General features: G+C 33.8%; 1 protein-coding gene across 2 annotated transcripts in view; it reads right to left on the reverse strand.

The window, feature by feature from the left end:
- The window catches only part of dcdc2c (doublecortin domain containing 2C), a 69019-nt gene that overhangs the window by 42940 nt on the left and 2303 nt on the right, over positions 1–23776 (reverse strand). Inside the window, exons 2-7 of one of the 2 annotated variants that reach the window (XM_087290827.1) lie at positions 23378–23423; positions 19873–19949; positions 17422–17553; positions 17207–17350; positions 16335–16389; positions 1255–1348 (exon numbers count right to left, since the gene is read on the reverse strand). In XM_087290827.1, coding sequence (XP_087146953.1) covers positions 1255–1348; positions 16335–16389; positions 17207–17350; positions 17422–17553; positions 19873–19949; positions 23378–23423 — 548 coding nt within the window. The remainder of the gene's footprint in view (positions 1–1254; positions 1349–16334; positions 16390–17206; positions 17351–17421; positions 17554–19872; positions 19950–23377; positions 23424–23776) is intronic. The other variant, XM_087290826.1, reaches the window with a different exon arrangement.

Below are 23776 nucleotides of genomic sequence, written 5' to 3' on the forward strand. Positions count from 1 at the left end.
AATTATATTAAATATAATTAAAAAGATATTTATTAATTAACTTAAATTACTCTTATTATTTTATAATATGTCTTTATTATTAAGATTTTTAATATTTAGTTAATATTTTGGGGCTGCACTGTGATCTTTTAAAATAATAATCTAGATATAATAATTCACAAATAAAAGAGAATGCTTATTATTCTGATCTCTACTTATTGAAATATATAAAATAATACGAAAGATAAAATAATGATCAGACTAAATGTTATCACAGATTAAATTAAATCAAATAACTATGTATTATTTTCAATTATTATTATTATTATTATTATTATTATTATTATTATTATTATATACATCCTATTAAAAATTATGATTAGGACTTAAAAGGACAAATAGTTATTATTTTGTAAGTGCACTGTGATCTTTGAAAATGAATCAATCAAATGAGTCTTGCTCCATTTTTAGCAGTTTGATTTATGTTGGTTTGGTGAAATATATTGAGTACAGAACAAAAGTACAGAATTCTGAGCTGACAGAACACACTATTAGTAAAATAACAAAACACACACACTCACACATGAAATTATACAGTATAAGTCTCTATATGCAACAGAATGAGAGAGAGTGGAATGAACGAAAGCGAAAGACCAGAAACCAATATAGAGGAAAAGCAGAAAGAAGGAGACAGAGAAATTCCTCATGAATAACTTATGAACATTTTGATTACCTATCAGGAAAAAAACGGAAACATTTTGTTTTCCCTGGCACATAGCTAACAAGGCACTTGCATACATTTTAAACCAAACGGCCTGATTGAATTTATCTATGATTTAAAGCCCTCCGCAGCATTTGAAGCCATGCTGAGCTTTAATATTCCTCTCACAGGACGGCATTCTATCCAAGAATGAGAGCGTATTTCCCTAATGTAGGTGGGCTTTGGAGAACAGCCTGTCAATTCAAAGCAATTTGTGGCGCACACACGCCTGCGCTCGCTGTATTGCGCCGCACACATGCAAGAGTACAAGATCCCTCTTTTTTGCCACTCTCTCTCTAACTCTCACACTCCCTTAATCATAAATGCATCACAATCACACAGCAGAGATGGCATAAGAGAAAGATGGAGCGCAAGAGAATAAGACTCCTACAAAAACAACAGCCACAGTGCCTATCAGCAATTATGTAAAACGGCTGTATCTGCCGAAGGAAGAGGGGGGGGATGAAACTCCAGGGAGACAGAAGGAAAATCGTATCACGACTTGCCACACTTACCCTCCGTAGCGAAGAGATCTGGGATTTTCGAGCCCTGCCCGGACTGTTTGGCATAGAAAATGGAGCCATCGCCGTCCACTCCTGGTTTTGCGAACTGCAAGAGTAAAGAAAGCAATCTTCAAATAAAGAACATACATGGCTTTGATTCGATCTGATGCTTAAAGTGTGTCTACAATCCATTGATAACAAGAAACAACTGTTTCCAGCACAACCCGTTCCTTCCTCTTTTACTCTCTTTTTCACATTTTCCATTGACCTCAATTTTTCATGAGCTGATATGCTTTGTAGCTCCCCTGCGACCGGCACCGTATTGAATTCATCTGGTTCCAATACATCCCATGCACAACCTATCAATCACCAGAGAGCACAGCAAACTAATCATTTATTGATGAAACAGGGCAGCCATGAATTTCTAACTGCAATAGTCTTATTTATCAAGCCAGATCAAACAATGAGGATCCAAACAAGCTTTAAGGAAAAGACTTGCAGGGAATAACTTATTCTTCAGCAGACGGCAGACAGTTACTGATGATGAAAAAAGAAGACTGGGGCTCTGGAGACCCGGAGAGAGAGAGAGAGACGGAACAGTGGGAAGAGAAGTTTAGAGTGATGCTTTGACAGCAGGATGCATGTCTGAATTAATACTCCCACAAAAGGTAATTTTCTTGCAGCAGGCACTGCATACCGGATCCACCATTGGGAGCAAGGTGAGCCATTTCTGGCACAGTGAGGGAAAGAGAAGGCTTAATACATTTTTCTCCAGCTCTTGCCACTGTTAGTTGGCTCCATAGAGAGGCAGCTAGGGGGTACTTCACTGATCTCCGTCTTCCAGTGGTACACACTTCGGGCAATGGTGTTTGCAAGCCCACTAACATGGGGCCTGGGGAATAGCGGAATATTTGTTCTACTCGCTTGCTTTTTCAAAGCAAACTCTGCCTGACATCCCTTTGAATTTGAACAGCTGTTGGTGGGCAAAGGAGAAATAAAACAACAGCACTGCCAAAAGTTCAGCTAGAATATTCAATTGAGGAATTCGTTCAGAATTCAACTTCGTAAATGAAAGTTTTAGGGTGAACGTGTGGAATTGACAGACTGAAAAAAAGTTTGGAGGAAAATGCAGGAAACTCAAGAGGTTGTTGTGAAACAGAAAACATTCCCAGTTTGCTGTCAAAAAAGCACCAACCCGCCAAGGTATAGACTCTACAAGACCCCCCGAAGGTGTCCTGTGGAGACATCAGCAGGAGATCCTTAAAAACAGAGTGACGTGACTGACAACTATGGTAACCCATACTCACAATGTGTTTTTACTTCATTCAAGCCATCCAAACAGTGACACAATCCTGGAGCGGTGGGAAGCCATTTTGCTGTGCTGCCCGAAGAGCAACTAAAGGTTATCTGACTTGCTCAAGGGCACCTTAGTTGTGTATACTGAGAACATTGTTCATTCACTTACTTCAACCTACAACAGTATTGGGAATCAAACTTGCAACCTCTGGGTTACAAGTCAGACTCTATAATCACCAGGCTTTAGTTTGCGAGGTAGAACTGCCAAGGAACTTGTTGGTCCAGCACATCCCACAAATGCTCAAATGGCTTAAGAATTGGAATTTGGAAGCCAGAGAAATACCTTGAACTTTTCATTGCGGTTCAGACTAGTTGCAAACAATGTTTGCTAGTGTGCATTATCCTGTTAAAAGAGACAGCTTCATCAATGTTCATCAAATTGTGAAACTTTTTATTACTTGTTTAGCTGGATCGAAGGTTTCCTAGCTTTGTACAGAAAGTTGCTGACTAACAGTGCTGTAGTTTTGTTCTTTCTTTCTTTTCTTTCTTTCTTTCTTTCTTTCTTTCTTTCTTTCTTTCTTTCATTAATTTTCCTTTGGTTTAGTCCCTTTATTCATCAGTGGTCGCCACAGTTTTGCACAGTGGATGGCCTTCCAGCAGCAACCTAGTGCTGGAAAACACCCATACACTCTCACATGCACACACATACAATACTGCCAATTTAGTGTATTCAATTCACCTAGCGCATGTCTATAGACTGTGGGAAAAAAAAACGAGCACAAAAAAAGAGCACACGGAGGAAACCAACGCGAAAACAGAAAAGGTAAGACAGAAATGCCAACTTGCTGTTAGTTGACAGTGCTAACCACTGAGCCACCGTGTTGCCCCATACTTTTTTAACACCAGTTTAGATAGTTTCGATAAACTACTCTTAAGCTGCATGTACAACAAATTGTAGCCTGCTGCCTTACTTGACAGTCTGATAGTTTCTTCCAATCTAACTAGGCGGCCCTTGACAATATTGCTTACATTTTCCAATTATGAAGTTGTAATTACAAGCACATAATGTTCATGAGCTTTCTCGTTAGGAATCCTGGAGGTTCTTTTTTGTCTCTTTCTTTAGGAATTATTTTTACCATTAACCATTTATTTTGATGGTCATATTTTTAAATAATTTTCTTTACCATAACTTATATTGTAACTACATGCTAACTAATTCTTATTAGAGCATTAGTAGCTGTCTGCTTAATATCTGCTTCTCCACCAACAGACATTCTCCTGACTATCAGAAACTATGCAAGTACTCTATGTCAACTACATTAACCCTAACTCTATCCCCATTTTTACAATCCACTAATACTCACTAATAATAATACACTAATACACTAATAATCTGTTAAAAAATGTGTTAAAGGAACCATCAAAATTAAGAGATTGCAATAAAAACAAGATATTTTCAAATGAAATGTAGCATTCATTTAAATATTCTGCTTTTTAATTTTTGAACTGCGATCGAATAAATGTTGTTTTTACAGAGTAAAATGTTCATCCACTAGTTAATTATGTAAATATACATTATTTTAACAGCAACATACATCAATTATGCTGTGTGTGTGTGTGGGGGGGGGGGGGGGGGGGGTTACTTCCTGTAGTTATGTAGTTACTTCCTACATATTTTAAAGAGGACAAAACAAATCACTGAGGTGACTGGTACATTTATATTATAGCCAGGTAAATGAGACCTTAATCGGTAGAGGAAAATTCAGGTTTTAACTAATTAAGCCTCGTTACATTATTCCATCATAAACCCATTTTAGTTAGATAATAATTCCTGCTATCAGATCCACTGAATCCACACTCACTCACACTCATACAATTTACAGACAATTTACATTACCCAATTCACCTGTACCACATGTCTTTGGACTTGTGTTGGAAACTGAAGCACCAGGAGGAAACTCACGCGAACGCGGGGGAACATGCAAACTCCACACAGATATGCCAACTGATTCACCTGGGGCTCAAACCAGTGACCTTCTTGCTGTGAGGCGATTGTGCTACCCGCTGTGCCATCGTGAAGCCCACTGAGTTCCGTATAATATATAATTTTTTATATAAAGCATTTTTGTTTTGGGTATAAAAGAGGTTTTGTTTTATTTGCTAGAAGAAACCCTAGAAGCTCTATCACAGTTCAAAGTATAAGAAAAAAAATTGTAGTTTTGATAATAAATCAAACGAAATTCAATCAAAAACGTACCGAACCGTTATACCACTGTGTCATACAACCGCTCCATTATTTTTTTGAACTGTTACACCCCTAGTGGGCATATATTGTATTTTTGAGTGATGAAATGTGTATCTTTTAGTCTCGTGCAGAATATTCCTGCTAGTTGGTCAATGACTGTTCTCTTTTCCATTTACAATCAAATTACAGAACCAAAATAATGTGACAAGGTGATAATACAGTCTGCAATTGGCTTATTGGATCACAACTACACAAAGGACCTGTTTTCACCTGGTGTTTTAATCCATCTCATGTCCACAATCCGTCCCTTGAGTCACAGGTGTACAGTATATATGGGCTTTTCTGATCTTTCTTTCTATTATTGCGAAATAAGCTCACACAATTTATGAACATAAAAAGTAGACACTGTGGGTTTGTGTGGCCTCATATAAGTGTTTGGTAGATTCTATTGAAAAAAATGCATGTGCACACAAAAGGCAATTTTTGTGCTAACCACACAAGTTTTCAGATATGTGAAACAGTGTACACAAGAACCTGCACCAAATCCCTCTAGTCAGTGGAAGATTGTGCTTTCATGCATCATCACTTCTCTAAAAAAACACACATGGTGCTTAAATTGCCTAGATTTACTATGCATAACTTCATCTGCATATGATTTCCATATGTAAATTCTAATCTGTTGAAACATAACCACGTGACTGTTTAAGCGTATCAGACTCTAAAAAGTATGAAAATAAGAAATACTGACTATAAATGGATTTGTGTTGTCTTATTGCATCTTTCAGTATTTTGACATGTTTTAATAAACAAATACAAACCTCTGTGTGTGCGTGTGGGTATAATGTCTTGTAATTTGAGAATTTGAGTGGTTAACTCCACTAATGAGAATGTAATATATTATCTAATAAATATATTAACAGGGAAACAGAATTTAAAAATCATTGCTTACTTCATTACCTCCCTTACACCAGTAAATGTGTGTATTCACTTAGTCTAAGGTGTCCATACAGTGCCTTTTTTTTAAATAAATGTAGTTGGAAATTCCATGCACCCATTATGTGCATACGCACTGTGCCGCCCTGTTCCAATCATGATCTTCGAAAAAAAATAAATAAAAATTTAACTAATATCACTACATTTTGCTAGCAATAGTCCCAATAGTCCCCAACAATCACTGCAAAGTACTTCACAAAATTTTAATTCTGATAACTTTACTCAATGATTTGACTAAATAGTCCAGTCGGTCAGAAGAGTCCCGTGGCAAGGAATTAGCTTTTCACAGCACATCTGGTATAATGTCCATGAATATGAGCAGTGGTGTAAAGTAACACACAACAAATACTTTTGTATTTGTAATTGTAATTTTGTAATTGTAATTTGCTAAGTAGATTTAAAAACCTTTACTTTTTACTTTGCATTAAGTACAGTTTTAGTGCTGTATTGGTACTTTAACTCCACTATTTTCCTATAGTCACTACTTAATTTTTTCTTGTCTATGGAGATTGGCTGAGTAGAAAACTCAGTCCTGTGATTACTGTCCAATCAAATCGCACATAGACGGTAAATCGCACCATTCTGAACAACCTCAAGACATGAGAGCTTTATAAATGCTTGAAAGCATTGAAAGTGTCTAAGGAGATGTCCAAAATCTTTTCATGCAATGATCGAGAGACTGTCTAGACGGCATGCCACTGATGAGAAGATGAAGGATGTTTAGAGTATGACAACTGAAATCGCCAAATGGCCTTAAACAAGAACTTAATGCACTTCATAATGTTACGCTTTCACAAACATACACAAATGGCATGTATACACATCAGCCATTCATAGTGTAATACTCACTCAGTACTCTTGAGTACTTTTAAAAGGGGTACTTTTAACTCATACTTCGGGTAATATTTACAACCAGGGTGCGAATTACAGGTTTACAGGGATTACAGAATTACACGATCGTCAAATTCACACCCTGTTTACTACAGATATGTTTACTCTACTTGCACTACATTTTGGACAAGTAATGGTACTTTTACTTGAGTATGATTTTTCAGTGTTCTTTCCACCACTGAGCATGACCACTGTGTAAATACACAGTACTTTTTTTGCCATCACTTTGTCAATTGGTGAAGTTTGTTCCTCGCCACTGGCTTGCTTGGTTTGGGACTTGTGGAGCTGTGCATAGATGGATTTTCTCTTTGGACTTTTAGCAGTGAAATTTAAACCATACTGAACTGAACATCAACTCTGAAAACTGGACTGACAGTTTACTAGAATTTCAATTTTCAATTTACTAGAACTTCTATGTTAAACCGCTTTGTTGCAATCTACATTGGGAAAAATGCTATATAAATAAACATGACTTGAATTGAACTGAACTGAATTGAGTTGAAAAAGTTAAATGCTTCTTGCAACATGATCCACCAGTCATAACAAGTGCATAAGGAAACCCAAAACCTCAAAACACGTTCAAGCTATAAACAAACAGCGTTCATCCAAATACAGCCCAAAACTTTGCAAGTGGGACTGATCACACTAAATGTGATTTTCAGTTCTGAAAACTTGAGACGCACCAAACTGCCATTTGTTGACATTAGTACAGAGCAATGCTCTATGATTTTTATGTTACTAGGCAACTACTGTATGACAACAATTATGTGTCCTTTTCTTAGAGGAAGTTTACACTTTCCACTTCCACTTCACGCTCTGTTTCAAGGGGTAGACATAGGCATAAGGTCATAAAATAAAATTTGGATTGGGCCTTAAAGGGAATCAGCGTTTGTATGCTGTTTGGACAGAGCTGTGTGTTGGTATAGTGTGTCCACTGTCATATTGGGGTGATTTAAACACAACAAGTCTCTTTTTAAAAATTTCCTGAGGGTAAAATAGGACCAAATCCAACGTGATGTGGGAGTGCGTTTTTCCCTACTGGGATTAAACTGGGATTAACATATCTGTTCCAACTCCCTGTGATGTTTATAAGTTATATAACTTTAAAACGTTTTAAAAACAGAACATGTTTGTAATAAAGACAGTAAAATCATTATGTAATTCTTATGAGCAATAATCATCACAGCCACAATGTATCAGTAAATACTAATGTGTGTGTGTGTGTGTGTGTGTGTATGTGTGTGTGTGTATGTGTGTGTATGTGTGTGTGTGTGTGTGTGTGTGTGTGTGTGTAAACTGTAAATTGCATTTGTGTGAGACTTATCATATCAGAAAGGCTTGAATAAATTCCACCACAAATAGATCAAATAACCTTACTTGGTATATTTGACTAATGAGCTGTATTTCAGCTTCATCCGAATCCGTCTCTGTCACTGTGCTGTTTATCGCACTGCATGATGAGACGCAGACTCGCACAGCGTGGAAACGCTGGGTGAAAAGAAGCAGCTCATTTGGATTTAAAGCCACAGACTATAAAAACAGCTACAATGCATTTAAACACTAAAAGGGCCGATACTGGAGGCTATAATAAATAATCTGATGGGCTGGAGCAATGCAAGCCTAACTGGTGCTCTAGGCAAAGACGACCATGCCATCCTCTTAGTGCTCACGCCACCCTCTCAAAAGTGAAGAGTGGGATGGAGGGGTTTGGAAAGGATGTCGCAGATGAAATTGAAGAGCAGGGGTGGCAGGGGATGTTGTGAACGAAAATGAAAAGGGGTGGAGGTGGGTGGGGGGACGGGGGGGAGTGTGGGTTTGGTGTCATGGAGGAAAGTGAAGAATGGTGGCCGGAGTGGGGATATGGTGTCTTGCATAAAATTGTAATTGAGGTGGGGGGGGGGGGGGGGGTCTCCAAGCCTTCTATAACAAGATGCCTTCCTGAGTGATCGCCCATGCCTAAATTTGCCATTGCTGATGGGTATTTTGAGCTTAAACTTTAAAGACACATTTTGGAGACACCAAAGACTTATCTTATATCTTGTAAAAGGGGTAAAATAGGTCTTCATGTGTAAAGCACCTTAAGAAAGTAAATTTAAAGGCGCTATATAAAATAAATGTACTACTATTATCATTATAATAACAGTAGAAGGAATGTCATAACGGTTTAAAACCACATGAGGAACAATAAATGACTAGGTCATTTTCTTTTTCGGATGAACTACTCCTTTAGCACCAAGTCCACGCTGGGCCTCATAACAGGTTGTAGCATCCTTTACATTAACTGAAGCATGGAAGAACTGCGAACACCGGGGGGATGCCACTGTACAGCTTGACTCCAGAGTGATGTGATAATGACTCTGAAGCCAGGCGTGGAAGACCCCCTGCTGCATCAGTGAACCACTCCCCCTGCCTGCACAGGACAGGCCTGACAGAGAGCAGCTGGATGGGTGTCTCCGCCAATTCCCTAGAGAAACCAGTGCTTCTTCAAAACAGGAAGCCACCGCAGGGACGGCAGCAGGTCTGACACGAGCGAGACACGAGCGAGTCACGAGAGACACGAGGGGACACTTTCACCCTGCAGTGTCACAGAAAGGGGCTTTTCTGCCGCTGCATGTCACAGTCGCGGATGTGTGCATGGCCTCTAGTGTGATCGTCTCTGTCACTGTTGCACTTTTCCACCCGTGTCAACTTCGCTGACACCTCGCTCAACATCTGTTAGGCCAGTAGGAGAATAAACACCAAATGCCGCGCTACTGCTTTCATCTGTCGGTGCAGTGCCAGCTCTGTCACATGGAGAGAGAAAAAATAGAAAGAAAAGCCTGTATACAGTGAGATTTCTAGTAATATACACAAGCCTCTGCGTACCGTTTATGTGACAATAAAATATAAGCTTAAACATACTGTATCGATTGTTTGGGGAAGATGAGGTAGATTCTTCCCTAACTCAATTCCATTATCAAAATGTTTATGTTAGGATGACATCATTGGGTAAGGCAAGCAGTGGGATGAAGAAAAGAAAGGTGTTTTTAGAGGTGGTGGATAGAGGATATGGATGAGTCTTTGTCTCCCTCATGTGGTAAATGCAATGTAAGCTTTGAATTAAATGAGAGAAATAAGGAACAGGAGCTTGCCAAACAATCATTCTTTTGTGCAGAGAACTTTATATTCCTTTTAATTTTAAGTACATGTCTAGCATTTATTATGATTTTTTTTTATTATGATCTAAACCATTATATGAAATACTAAGATTTGGTAGAGCTGAATTTTCAGCATCATAACTTTAGTCTTCAGTGTTACACAACCCTTCATAAATCATTATAATATGCTGATTTAGTTCTCAAGTTACATGTTGTTTGCAACTGAAAACAGTTTGTACTCTGTACAATTGTGAAAACAGTGAATTTATAGGATTTGTTCTTTGATGAATACTAAAAAAAAAAAACGTAATTTAAATTAATGTTTCAGTAAAATGAATACTATTACTAAGACTACTACTTAAATGTGCAATGTAAAGTATTCCACTTCAAAGCAGCTTAATGCATTCTTCCAGAATGAAAGTATTCATTCATTCTTTGTCCTTCAGCTTAGTCTCTGATTTTTTCAGAGGTCACCATAGCAGAATGAACCGCCAACTATTCCAGCATATGTTTTACGCAGCGGACGGCCTTCTAGCTGCAACCCAGTACTGGGAAACACCCATAGATTCACACACACACACACACACACACACGCACACACACACACACACACACACACACACTCACACACACACACACACACACTCATATACTAGGGCCAGTTTTGTTTACCCAATTCACTTATAGTGCATGCATTTGGACTGTGGGAGAAACTGAAGGACCAGTAGGAAACCCATACCAACATAGGAAGAACATGCAAACTCCACATAGAAATGCCAACTGAACCAGCCGGGAATCAAACCAGCGGCCTTCTTTACAGTGCTAACCACTGAGCCACCATGCCACACCTGAAGGTATTCATTTCTCTCAAAAAATTAAACAAAAAAACAGTTCAAAGCTTCCAATGTGAGCAATTTTGGTAGGTTGTATTATTTACTGTTTGTTAATGTATTTATTAACAACAAACAATGAAAAGTGCATTGATTAAAGTATATATTTGTCTTTGTTTACATTAGTTAATGACGTAATGAAAATACAGTTGTGCATTTTTAGACTTACAGTGTAACTAATGTTAACAAGCAAACATTTTAACGCATTAGTAAATGTTGAACTAATACTGTACAAGTATTGTTGATTCTTAATTTGTCTTAGTAAATACATTATTTAACATTAACTAATGAAATCTTATGGTAAAGTCTAACCATAATTTATTTGTCACTAATTACTATTTTACATTATTTTTATATTGATAAATCTGTAATAATTACATCACATTGACATTGTTAAATAACGTTTCAAATTATTTAATCACTTTTAAATTAAAAAATGACAAAATTCTAATTCCTAATCAAGGATTTTGCAGGTTACACAAAGTTAAATTTAAGATTTTTTAGGACCACTATGAATGAAATTTTAGACTAATAAAAGGCTATAACAAACACTAAGGAATTTTTCAAATGGTCCAGATGGAAGAGATTTTTCTTTGTCCTATCAAAACAAAATTCTAATTTGCTACATTTTAGAATACAATAATAATTTTAAATTAAATATTTGAGATATTTCTTAGCGAAATATTTTAAATAGTCTGTAAAAACAAGCAAGCTCTACTCACAGTTAAAATCATAACAGAATTATTAGCCCCCCTTAGATTTTTTTTTCTTTTTTTAAATATTTACCAATTGATGTTGAACAGAGCATGGCAATTTTTACAGTATGTCTAATAATATTTTTTCTTCTAGAGAAAAAAATTGTTCGGCTAGAATAAAAGTAGTTTTATTTTTTTCAAAAATTATAAGCCCCTTTAAGATACATATATTTTTTGATAGTCTACAGAACAAACCATCGTTATACAATAACTTGCCTAATTACCCTGTCCTGCCTAGTTAACCTAATTAACCTAGTTAAGCCTTTAAATGTTACTTTAGTATAGAAGTGTATATAGAAGTGAAAAATATCTAGTAAAATATTAAGTACTGTCATCATGGCAAAAATAAAATAAATCAGTTATTAGAAAAGAGTTAATAAAACTTTTATGTTTAGAAATGTGTTAAAAAAATCTTCTCTCCACTAAACAGAAATTGGGGGGAAAAATAAACATGGGGGCTAATATTTCGAGGGGTTAATAAATTTTGACTTCAACTATATATCAATACACTTCCATATCATAAACTTCATTTAAAATATATTTATATATTTAAGATGAACAAATGTTTTAAAAACTATATAAACTAAATCTATCTGCACAACAATCTGTCCAGGTCGATGTCCTCAGCAGTAAATACATGGAGCACTTTTAAACAAATGTTATAGTAAGAAAAAATAATTTAACCATTATGGTAAATAATAAATAGTAAAAAAAAATTGTGGTAAAAAAATGGTAAAAAAAATACATAAGTAAAAAAATTTAAGTTAAAACAAAAGTGTAAAGTTTTACTGAGATTGGGATTGTTGGTGATTGTATAGGTGTCAATGGCCAGATTGAACAGCAATACACGAACAAAGGAAAATTAAGACCTGCTTAAAAAAAGATTTAAGACCTACAACACAATATTTCAGTAAATTTTATATTTTTTAAGGCCTGAAATTTAGATTTTGAGATTTGAGACATTAAGATGTTTGAAGACCCCGCGGACACCCTGTTAATATAGAATAGAATTACATTTAAACTGTTAAGCATAAGTTTTAATATCTTAATCAAATGTTTCCAAACATATCTTTGAAGAAATGAGTCATAGCAACTGGTTGCTGCTCAGATGCCACTATAATGATGCAAACACACAATGGTTCAGAGAAAAAAAAAACACAAACACACACAAAATCCAACAAGGGGAATCCATTGACTTGAACTTGGTTCGAACTGAGCAACCAAACCAACCCTAAAAGCACCCAAACTGTTCTTAAAATGATTAAAACAAACTCAATAAACATCAAAACAATTGTCTGCTAGTGCATGAAACAAATCTTCAAATTGCGATTACTTATTCTCTGATGGGAAAACTAATACATGCTAAAGTGTTTGCGTTCCCCTCAACAAACACACATTACAGGTAAATATAAACCGATTATAAAACTACACCTCGCAATGTAATGACACTTTGATGAGACTTTGATTGCTCCTCCATCTTCATTGTAGCAAAGATAATTGGCCACTTTCTTCAAATTATTTCCTCCACTCAATGAAGCTGATGAAGCATGAGAAATCAATCCGAGAACAACACACACAACACACACGTTCCTCTTATTTACAATGACCAGATGTCTCAAAGTTTTACTTCGGAGAGCTCCAGCTCCCAGTCCACTAAATGTGTATTTGTTCTCCATCACTTATTTGCCAGGTCTAGCTCTTGTGTTGTAGTCTGGACCATCCCAAAAGCATCACGCGAACACGAGCGCTATCACAAAACAATTTATCCTCATTCTACAGGCGAGGTACAGGCGAGGGGTTCAGCGTCTTCCCCTGGTGAGGGATTCTAGCTCTCACTTGATCAAGTAACACAAACTGCGAGCGGTGGGACAGTTTGAAAAAGGAGAGGTGAGAAGAACTCAATACCCGCTCCAGACAGTGATTGATGAGGGGAATGTACCCACTCGCCGGCCTGACTGGAGACATTGAGATTCTGTGACGGTAACATTTTTTTCCTCAACTATCTGATCCTCAACACTAATGAACTGTAGACAAATTTATATCTGGATCAGATTGAAATTAGATAGATAGATTTTCAGTCTAATTGGGATTGGTCAAAGGGGACGGAGGCTGATCAGAATCAATCTAGTTCAAGACATTAGATTAGGTTGAGGAAAAAAAATAAATGAGACTATGCTAGGGGTGTAACGGATCACGGTTGATCCGTGATTCATACAGATCACAACCCACGGTTTAAAACATACTTGACCCGTGGATTTTTTATATATTTTTTTTTTACTTGTAGATTAATTCTAAATTTGTAACAATCGCAGAAACATCGCCTCTTGCGGCATTAGAATCACATGAATGCAAACATTTAGGCTTTCCTGTAAAACATAATGACGATGGAAGAAGTTGTGGGATGTTATTTGGGAAGTGGTGGGTTGCTTAGGTTATTAAAGGTTTTTCTGTCACTGATCTTTAGCCTGCATCAATGCAATCAATGTAAGCTGCACAATTAATTATTTAAAAAAAATCTGGATCTCAACACAAAGGCAACATACAGTAATTTATAAATGATGGTGATTTGCATATGTTTATTAACTCATCGAATCGCTGCATTAAAATCTGTGTTTGAAAAATGCAAAGTATAAGAAAGAGATTAAGTCTTTAGTCTTTTGAGATAGTTATGAAGTTACAAACAGTCAAATGACACAGAAGTACTGTATAAAGTTTAGATATAACCACTGATGTTTATGGTAAAGATTAAAATCACCATCATGTGCATTTAAGTTGATGCTCAAAAATGAAGGTTGTAGGCAGCAATTACATTATTTAACCAATAGGTGGCGACAACAAGCCATCAAAAATATGCCACTGAATAATACTTCAAAAATGACACATTAAAAAATTAACAATAGTCTTCGATATTTTAAGTGATCAAGTTTTGTAATATTTAGTTGCCATTCTTGGAGCATGTTAAATCTCTGAAACTTGAAGCAGTTACTGTTGAATGAATGGTTGACCATCTGGCACTTTTAGTTTGTACCTTCCAGATGAGTACTAGTGCTGATATAGCACTAGCATACAACTCTTCTTGACATAAAACCACAAGTTTGAAGAACATGCCACCCACCCAGCCAATTCAGTTTAATATATGTTCCTTTTCTTTTCTTTTATTTTTTATAATTTCATCATTCTTTTTTATGATCTTCCCTTTTGTTATCATTATTTATTTTACCTAATACACCATGCTGCCAACCTCAACTTTCAATACTGACCTTTTTGCTTAATTTGTAAAATGAATCATATAATCAACATCATATTTTGTTAGTTGCACAATGTGAGGATTATAGTGGGGTTTATTTTTTAATCTTTTAAATAATTTTAATTTTTAATTTAAATTTAATTTTTTTTTATTTTTTTATTTTTTTATAATTTTAATAATTAAGTACAAAAAAAATATGGGTTGTTATTATGTTAGATTTATACAATTAGCATTATCAGCAACAGTATTATAACAGTGATTTTTTTTACAATACTGAATATTTTACTTTTTTTTTATTTAGCTGATTACTTCTTTATTTTATTATTAATAAAATTACAGGTTCTAAGTCCTGGGGTCTGTTCTTCGTACCTTGCTTAAATGATCTAAGATGATTTGGCAGATCCTGGATCAGTTAATCTTGGTAACTGATCTCTGGCTAATTTGGTTCTTCAAACAAGTTTGCGGATCAGATTAAAATGTCTGGATGAACTGATCTGAGATCGCTGTGTGTGTTGTGAAGGACTGCTCTATCGATCCTTGAAATCATGATTAGCAATCCAACGATTGGGTTGACTGGTTGATGGCACAGAAGCGCAATGACATCATCTGATTAATTTTCAATTATCCATGTGAGCAAAATTACATAAAAATTCACAGTAAACGGTTTGTAAAATATGATACGCAATAACTTTACACCTTTGTTGTGGGCTGCAGGTGTTACGCTTTTACTGTATTTGTCAAGAGTATTTAGCAATTTAGTTAATTTTAAATTACAAGCAGATTTTCTTCATTATAGTCAGGTTTCTTAATCGGTTTAAGGAATAGCTGGCTGTTTAAATTAATTTTGCATCATAAAAGCATTTTAATATCAGTAAAAGTGTCTGCAACTTTAGTGAAGCATCAAATCACCATTATATTAGCTGTCAAAACGAGTGCATGACTGCATAAATTATTATTCCTTAAAAAAAAACTGTTGAATATTGTGCATGTCTATTATCATAGACAAATTGTACTAAAGCTGGGTCCTTAAAATAGCATGCATTTGTATCTAAAAGTCCATATTAATAAATGTTCTCTTTAAACCACTTTGTGGAGAACAGTTTTTCCACTTTCGTTTTAGAGTGCAGATTGCATACGTTTTATTTTATTTTTTTACTTTTTTATTTTATTTAAACTATTTTACTATTTTTCCAAGTGTATATAATTACTACTATAAGGAAATATCAGCATTTGGTACATACTTTTAGCATTACCTTTTCTTGAAAAGACCCAATCCAATCCTGTTTATATAAAATAAGCCTGCTCGCGAGCAGGTTTGAGCTGCCAGAACTGTTGCTATGACAAAAACTCTTGGATGCGTTTTGAAGAATAAAACAATCCTGAATCATGTCAAATCATCAATAACAAAATCCAGCTAACTGAGTAATCCACGTACGAAGAGCGGATCCCTTGTTTGTTAAAACCAAAAGTTTCTTGCAGTATTTTTGTAGTAAATTAAAAGTAAATTACATTTGTCTCCTCCTCTTTTTTCTGATCTGAAAAATAATCTGATCTGTGACTAAAAAAACATTATGTGATCCAAAACGATTTGAGATATGTTACACCACTACACTATGCTCATTGCTTTGGTGTCCTTACCAGATTTCGGTGTTGTTTTTCTTTTCTTAGAGATGGAAGAATGTCATTGTTGATCCTAAAAATAAACAAAAAAAGTCACTTAAAGAAGAAAAAAGAACGAGAGAAAACTCTTCCTCTGGTTTTTCCAATCCTCCTTCTGTGGAAAACAAATGAGAATAACCCAATATTGTAAAACCAAAAAGACAGTATGTTAGATGTGAGATTAAATAATTACTAAATAATATATTAATGTTGACTTCTTTAAAATGTTTACAATTTAATTGGTTAATTTCCAATGCATTCATTTTATTTTATTTATTTATTGTTTGATTGTTTTCGGCTAAATACACAGTCATTCAACAATAGTATTTTATTTAAATAAATTTTTATATGACAATAATTTATAATAAATTAATTAACTATAAACTATAGTTGAATAATAAGTTATTATTTAAAAATATTTTATTGAAAAATTCACAATAATACATTCCAATAAAAAAAAAAACTAAGTAAAATTACTTTAATATAGTAATAATAAATATTTTTTTAGCACCAAGTCAGCATTTTGGAATTTATAAGACAGAAGTAATACTGCTAAAAATTCAAGTTTGCCTTCACATTAATTAATATTCTAAAATGTATTCCTTTAAACAATGAATACTACTTTATTTACTATATTTGTCTTGTTGAGCATTAGATATATTCAAACAGAAGGGCAATTTATTCAATCTGTGCATAGACGCAATCATATAACTTCAAAAAGGACTACATATCTATAGTGCTTCTCCCTTTGTACTCTGTGGAAGAAAGAAAATCATACAGATTCTGAATGGCAAGAGGTGAGCAAATGATAGCAAATTTCACCAACTACATTGTCTTGTAATCGTTCTTACACGGTGAAGCTGTGAATTGCTCCTTTGCTTGGTGCCAGATGATATGGCAAAGACCTGAACCTCTCTGCCCCTACAGCAACATAACTGTGGTTGTTCTGCAGCTCGTACGCTCCACGTAAAGGCCTTCCATTCAGCATGCACAATCTGAAAGAAATGAGATCACTCAACGCTCACATTTTACACATGTACTGCACATTTATGTATTCAACACATACCTGTGCACAGCTCCAGTGCGAAGGGAAACCTTCTCGGTCACCATGGCTAATACATTTTCCCAGCTAGCAAGCGTGTGTTTTGGAATCAAAATTCGTGCTGGAGGAACCAAGATATCTCCATTGATAAAAACACTACAAGATAAAATCAGTTATGGCTTTAAGAAAATCAGACTGATCTTTAAAGCCCAAAGTAAACTTAATTTTCCACCTATAAATACACCTGAATAAATAAATACAACTAGCAAAGTAATATAATAAGTAAAACTAGAATCTATTAAATTGGTTCTAGTATCTAAAAATACTTGTAACTTGTAAAAGTACTACTAACTAATGAGTAATTACTAATACATTAGTTACTAGAACATAAAAAGTACATGTGTGGGTAGATCTTTTCCATTAAATATAAATATATATATATATATATATATATATATATATATATATATATATATATATATATATATATATATATATATATATATATATATATATATATATATATATATATATATATGTATATATATATGTATATATATATTTAATGGAAAAGATCTACCCACACATGTACTTTTTATGTTCTAGTAACTAATGTATTAGTAATTACTCATTAGTTAGTAGTACTTTTACAAGTTACAAGTATTTTTAGATACATATATTTTTATATATATATAATTAAGTACTTATTCATGAGATACTAGTATGGGTACTAGTCATTTTTCATTAAATACTTTAGTAGTTACTAGTACTTAATTGCTAGTGTTTATGCTAGTATTTCTTTATTCAATCATCACTGCTACTTTTATCAATAGTGACTAAACTGTAAAAACTGCAGAGTCCCAACACAAAATGATTAAGTGAACTTTACAAATCTGAGTGGACTGAACATAAAACAAATACGTTGTCCCAAAGAAAATATCCCAAACTGTGTTGTTTCAGCTCATTTTAAATAAATAGTTTGAGCAAGCAGGGTTTTTTTTTTGTAAATGTATAGTACCTACTTTATTAGTATCACTAACAAAAAAATGCAACTGACTTCTGTAAAAATCTATACATTTACTTTTTTGACATACTAATTGTTATTCACACTGTAAAAAATGCAGTGTTCCACACAATTCATTCATGTTGTCCCAACACAAATCGATTAAGTTAACTTAACATTTTTAACAAATTTATGTGGATTAAACATAAAAAATTTTGTTGTCCCAATGAAATCTCAAGAATTGTGTTGTTTCAGTTCATTTTAATTAAGTAGTTTGAGCGAGTAAAAAAAAATTGAGTGCAGGAACTAATATTTGTCTATTTTTTATATGTAAGTGCCTTTTATTAAATTATACTTTATATACTGAAATATACATGTGAAGTCAGAATTATCAGCCCACCCCTTACCCCCCTTTATATATATATATATATATATATATATATATATATATATATATATATATATATATATATATATATATATATATATATATATATATATATATATATATATATATATATATATATATATATATTTCCAAAATGATGTTTAACAGAACAAGGACATTTTCAGTTTTCTGAAGTGGTTGGCAAATAATTCTGACTTCAACTATATAGCTCTTTATTCTATATAATAGCATTAATGATCTTGTTTATTAAATATAAATCTCTGTTAAATAAATACATATTCATTAAATAATTCTTCCTAATGGATAATATTTATTTATTCCGCACTAGTAACTTCTATCATTCTTACTAGTAATAATTTATCTAACTAGCCACAGCTGCTTTTATATTTTATTCTTATTATGTTATAAAAAATTGTTTTTTTTTATATGTACAAGCATCGAATAAAAAAGTACAAGTATCTAATGAAATAATAGCACTTTTAAATAGATTTAATGTTAAAATGTCTTGAGAATAACAAAAACAACATACACTGACCCTGACTTAATTATATTTAAATGAGTTGTCTTTAAATCTACTTTTAAACAAGTGCAAAGATTAACTTACTGCTTTTTTTTTTTTTTAAAGAAAAGGTGCAGACACGGGACAAAGATGAATCTTTATATAATCAATAGAAAAAAAAGTAATTACTTAAGAGGGCTAATAATAATAACCTTAGCAGATTTTGTTTTTTATTTCAGCCAAATTAAAAGAAATAAGGCTTTCTCCAGACAAAAAAGGAAATACTGTGAAAAATTAACAGTATTGAGAAATAATTAAATAAAAAAAAAACAGTACACTAATGTACAAGATTAAAAACATGCAACAACCAAAGTATACATTGGGCTTAACAACATGTGAGAAAAAGAGACGCTATTAGAAATAAATAATGAAGTAAAGCAGAGCCCACTGATCCGATTTTATACCATTAGACAGTATTACTTGTTTAAAGAATTAGACTTTGCAGTAGCCTGAGGGTTTGCCATTGAAGACTTCCAATAGGGACACATTAAAAGCAGGGCTCACTTGATGGTGCACGACTCATTACTGATTCTCTTCCATCGAGCTGGGACAATTATTCTGCTGTGAACTACAGGTTGAATCTGCAGAGGAGACAAATGAACAGGACCCCGCTGAGCATCACTGACAATAACTGTTCCAACTGCTCATTTAGGGCACTTACACATCTGCTTTTCTTCAATCAGCCTTCTTAAATGCTATGTTGGTTGTTGTTCAGATGGAAACAAGCAGCTAAAAGGGTGACAGACAGTGACATATAGTGCCATAACCTCAAGCAAAGTCACTCTAAGTGGCCATTTTTATGATTATTGCTGTATTATGGTCCATTGGATTCTAGTCTCTGAGGAAAGCTATAAAAAACTATGAGCTTAATAAGTCACTTCAAATAGTCCGAACTTTAAATAGTACAAAGCCGGCATCTTTCTGACTCTCGATTTGAACCCTATTTAAAACAACAGTCGTATGGGTTAGGATCCCATGCAGAGACGCCAATGGTTCACATTTGCATTTACATTTATTCATTTAGCAGGCGCTTTAATCCAAAGCAACTTACAAATGAGGGATAAGCATTTTATCATTAGCCAACGAATTACTAACACAACATTTTAGTCATAGTTTTACAAAAAAATAAGGACCCCATAAATCTTATATTTTAATACTAAGCTTTTTCTGCAATGTATATTGAGATTTGAAAACTTGTAAAATTTGCATAGAAAAGTTCCTAAAAGTGAATGTACACCAGAATTTATTATTTAAACATGGGTCATGAAGGCGTTCAATTAAGTCAACATTGAAGTTAAATTTACTTAAAGTTTACTTACTTTGCAGCTGTGCACATTCTCCTGTCACTTTTTGGGTTTATAGAACACAACTTTTGCATGGCAAGTGGCGTAAGCACATTTCTGCCACTGTTTTGAGTGTACACCTTTATAAATGAGACCCCAGATAAACTAAACAAAAAGAATAAATAAATCCTGCTTTACATTTTTTACTTAAATGACAAAACACTGATTGAACCCTTTTTAAAAACCGGGATAGGCTGTTTGTCCAATCATGTTTTTTTCTTCTCCTGTCAAATAAAAATATTAGGTTACCTCAAATAGATTGCTCCACGGAAATAAGCATTTAATTAATACTCCGCTGAAGTAATATATTACAAAACCTCTGTCAACAGTTTTAATAGAAGTTATTAGTTTAAAGATTATGTCTTAATTATGATTATGTCTTATGTCTTCTGTCTCACTCGCGGTTCATGTGTGCGTGTAAAGAAAGACAATGACAATAAGCCTTAAGGCTCATTTGTTGACTTTTTGTAAAGTATAGGTAGGCCCACCCGGAATCTGCGCGCGCAGAATTCCGCAGATTTTTAGCCCATCACTATTCTGTTTATTTACTTGAGTAAATGTGTGTACATCTATTTTTATTCAGTTTTTAAATTAATTTCAGTAATATTATTGACTAATGTGAAAATGTTCATCTGATTTATGTACAATGCAATTTGTACAGTAATATTTTCTGTCTTTTACTTGATATAGTATAAAAAACTTGCTTTATTTAACAAATAAAGTGAATTTAATTGGATTTGGATTTAAAACATTAAATAAAAGTTAAAAAGGTATTATTTTTATTTCATATATTAAGGTTTTAGTTATGATACTCTCAAAATAATTCTACAGAAATCTGCAGACTTTTACCTCTCTGCAGAAATAATTCTCCACAGAAATATGCAAAGTTTTCATTATGCAAACATCAAGAAAAACTTAGGATTTGTTTGATTTGTAGATTAGGCTATGTAGGCTATTTAACAATGTATATTATTTAGGAACTATTAATAACTGTAATTTCCCAAATGGAAAAAGGTTGGTTTGTTGGTTGTAGCCTACATTAAATCATTAATAGCCTATTTGTAGAGTTTATGACGCGGCTCCAGGCAGCACACAGGTGATCAGCACCAGCGCTGGTTTGTCAACTTGTTTGTGACAAACTGACCAGAAATATCCTTCTTTCAGTTAATATAGGCTTCTCTGAAACTGTGACTATTTCACTTTATTTTTATTTAGGCTAGATTATTATTTTATTTAACAAACTAACACAATCTCACGGCAACTCGTGTTTTGGTGCTGAAGCAAATAGTGGACTTGTTTTGAAGCACTTTACCCCAAAGGTTATTTGTTATTCTTTATTCATTTAAATTTTGAGGCCTAGATGTCTTTTTAATGATTAATGATGGAATTATAATGCTTTGTTTCATTGTTTATCTTTATTTACAAGTAGCAGAGTATTTACAGCTAATGTCTAGGCTGTTTCTGTCGGTTCGCATCCCGTCCCTTTGTGCCTCCTGGCGGCATAGTCGCAAATTGTAGTCATAACTAAAAAACTTGTTGTTTCACTTGTTGAGTTTAGGCAGTACATGGTATGGTAGTAATGGCCATATTAAAGTCTCACCTACTGTAAATAGCTCTATTTAGAAAGAATTTAGTGATTTATTATTAATAACTTTATTAAATAAATAAACTGGGAGGTTTCTGTAGGGGAGAGAATCATGCATAAACTATAATGATCAAATTACGAGAAAAAAGACAGAAGTGATATAAACAGTGCTTTGGTTTAGGGGAGTCTAACAGTGTTCAGGTAAACAAAAATTAAATAATCAAAATTAAAATAACATTGCATTGTCTTAATTGTATAAATAATTTAAGGTTTAAAACTATCATGAAATACTCATAAAGAGTCACCTGCAGGTCTTAAAAATATGTGCAAAGGATAAACTTTCACTATAATATGGTTGCACTCTGCAGTGACTTCACAAATCTCATGCATTTTGAAATGTACCTAATGGTCAGCTATAATCCCATCCCAACAAGTAACTTGAATACATTGCTGAAATTGTATGCAAGTAAGTATTACATGGCTTCAGAATAGCACACTTACTGTGTATATGGTACGTTTACAGACTAATTTAAACCTGAAACTTCGTATATGATTTACAGTAAACAACAGGGATAATTTGGTGGAATTAGAAAGGCAAAACAAACCTCAATGTAATCTACAAATATCTGCTTTAGAGTTAGAATCTTTAAACTTGTGCTAAATTCTGGTAGGATAATGATACAATCAAAGCCAAACTTTCTTTAAAGAGCATTTTGCAATTGATTAAGTCACTTTGGTCAGAGCATGGGTAGGAGATGCACATTTTATATATAGAAAATTAAAAAAAAAAAAATTAACCCACATCTACAATAACCAATGTGCATCAGTGCTTTATTAATTTTTTTAATCATTTTATTAAGGCTATGTCAAGTGAATTGTCATAAATTCTAAAAGTTGCACAAATAAATATACAATATTTTGTAAGGAGCTCAGTTATAGTTTTATTGCAAGACAACAAAAGTATATTTTAATACAAAAATCTGTCAGTAATTTTTTCCCCAAGCTTGATATTTTTAAATTATTAATGCGTTGATAGAATGATAACTTTTTGCCCTTTAAGAATGTAGATACCATGACTTACCGATTCACTTTTCTTTTTTGCTGGTTTCTGTGTTATGTTATTATAGCTATGAAAAAAAGAAAAGAGAAAGAATACAGTTAATATAATTGCTTTGGCATTATAGCAAACACTGTTTTATTTTATTTTAACAACCACAAATTAGCCATGGATTACTACACCAACCACAGTTTATTCATGCTATCTGTATTAAACCTGTGGTAATGCAAATTGTAGGGGGAAACAGGGAGTGTTTTAACTTTTTTTTCAAAGTTATTTGTAACTTGTCATGTGTGTGTGTGTGTGCACGGTATACACACACACTGTATACTGTGTGCCCCTTATAGGCCATAAAAATAAAGAGCCGACAGGTGTACATGCACACTGTAAAAAAAAAAAAAAAAAAAAAAAAAAAAGTGTACC

The sequence above is a fragment of the Danio rerio genome, chromosome 17, assembly GCF_052040795.2.
Source record: "Danio rerio strain M-AB ecotype USA chromosome 17, GRCz13ab, whole genome shotgun sequence".
NCBI lineage: Eukaryota > Metazoa > Chordata > Actinopteri > Cypriniformes > Danionidae > Danio > Danio rerio.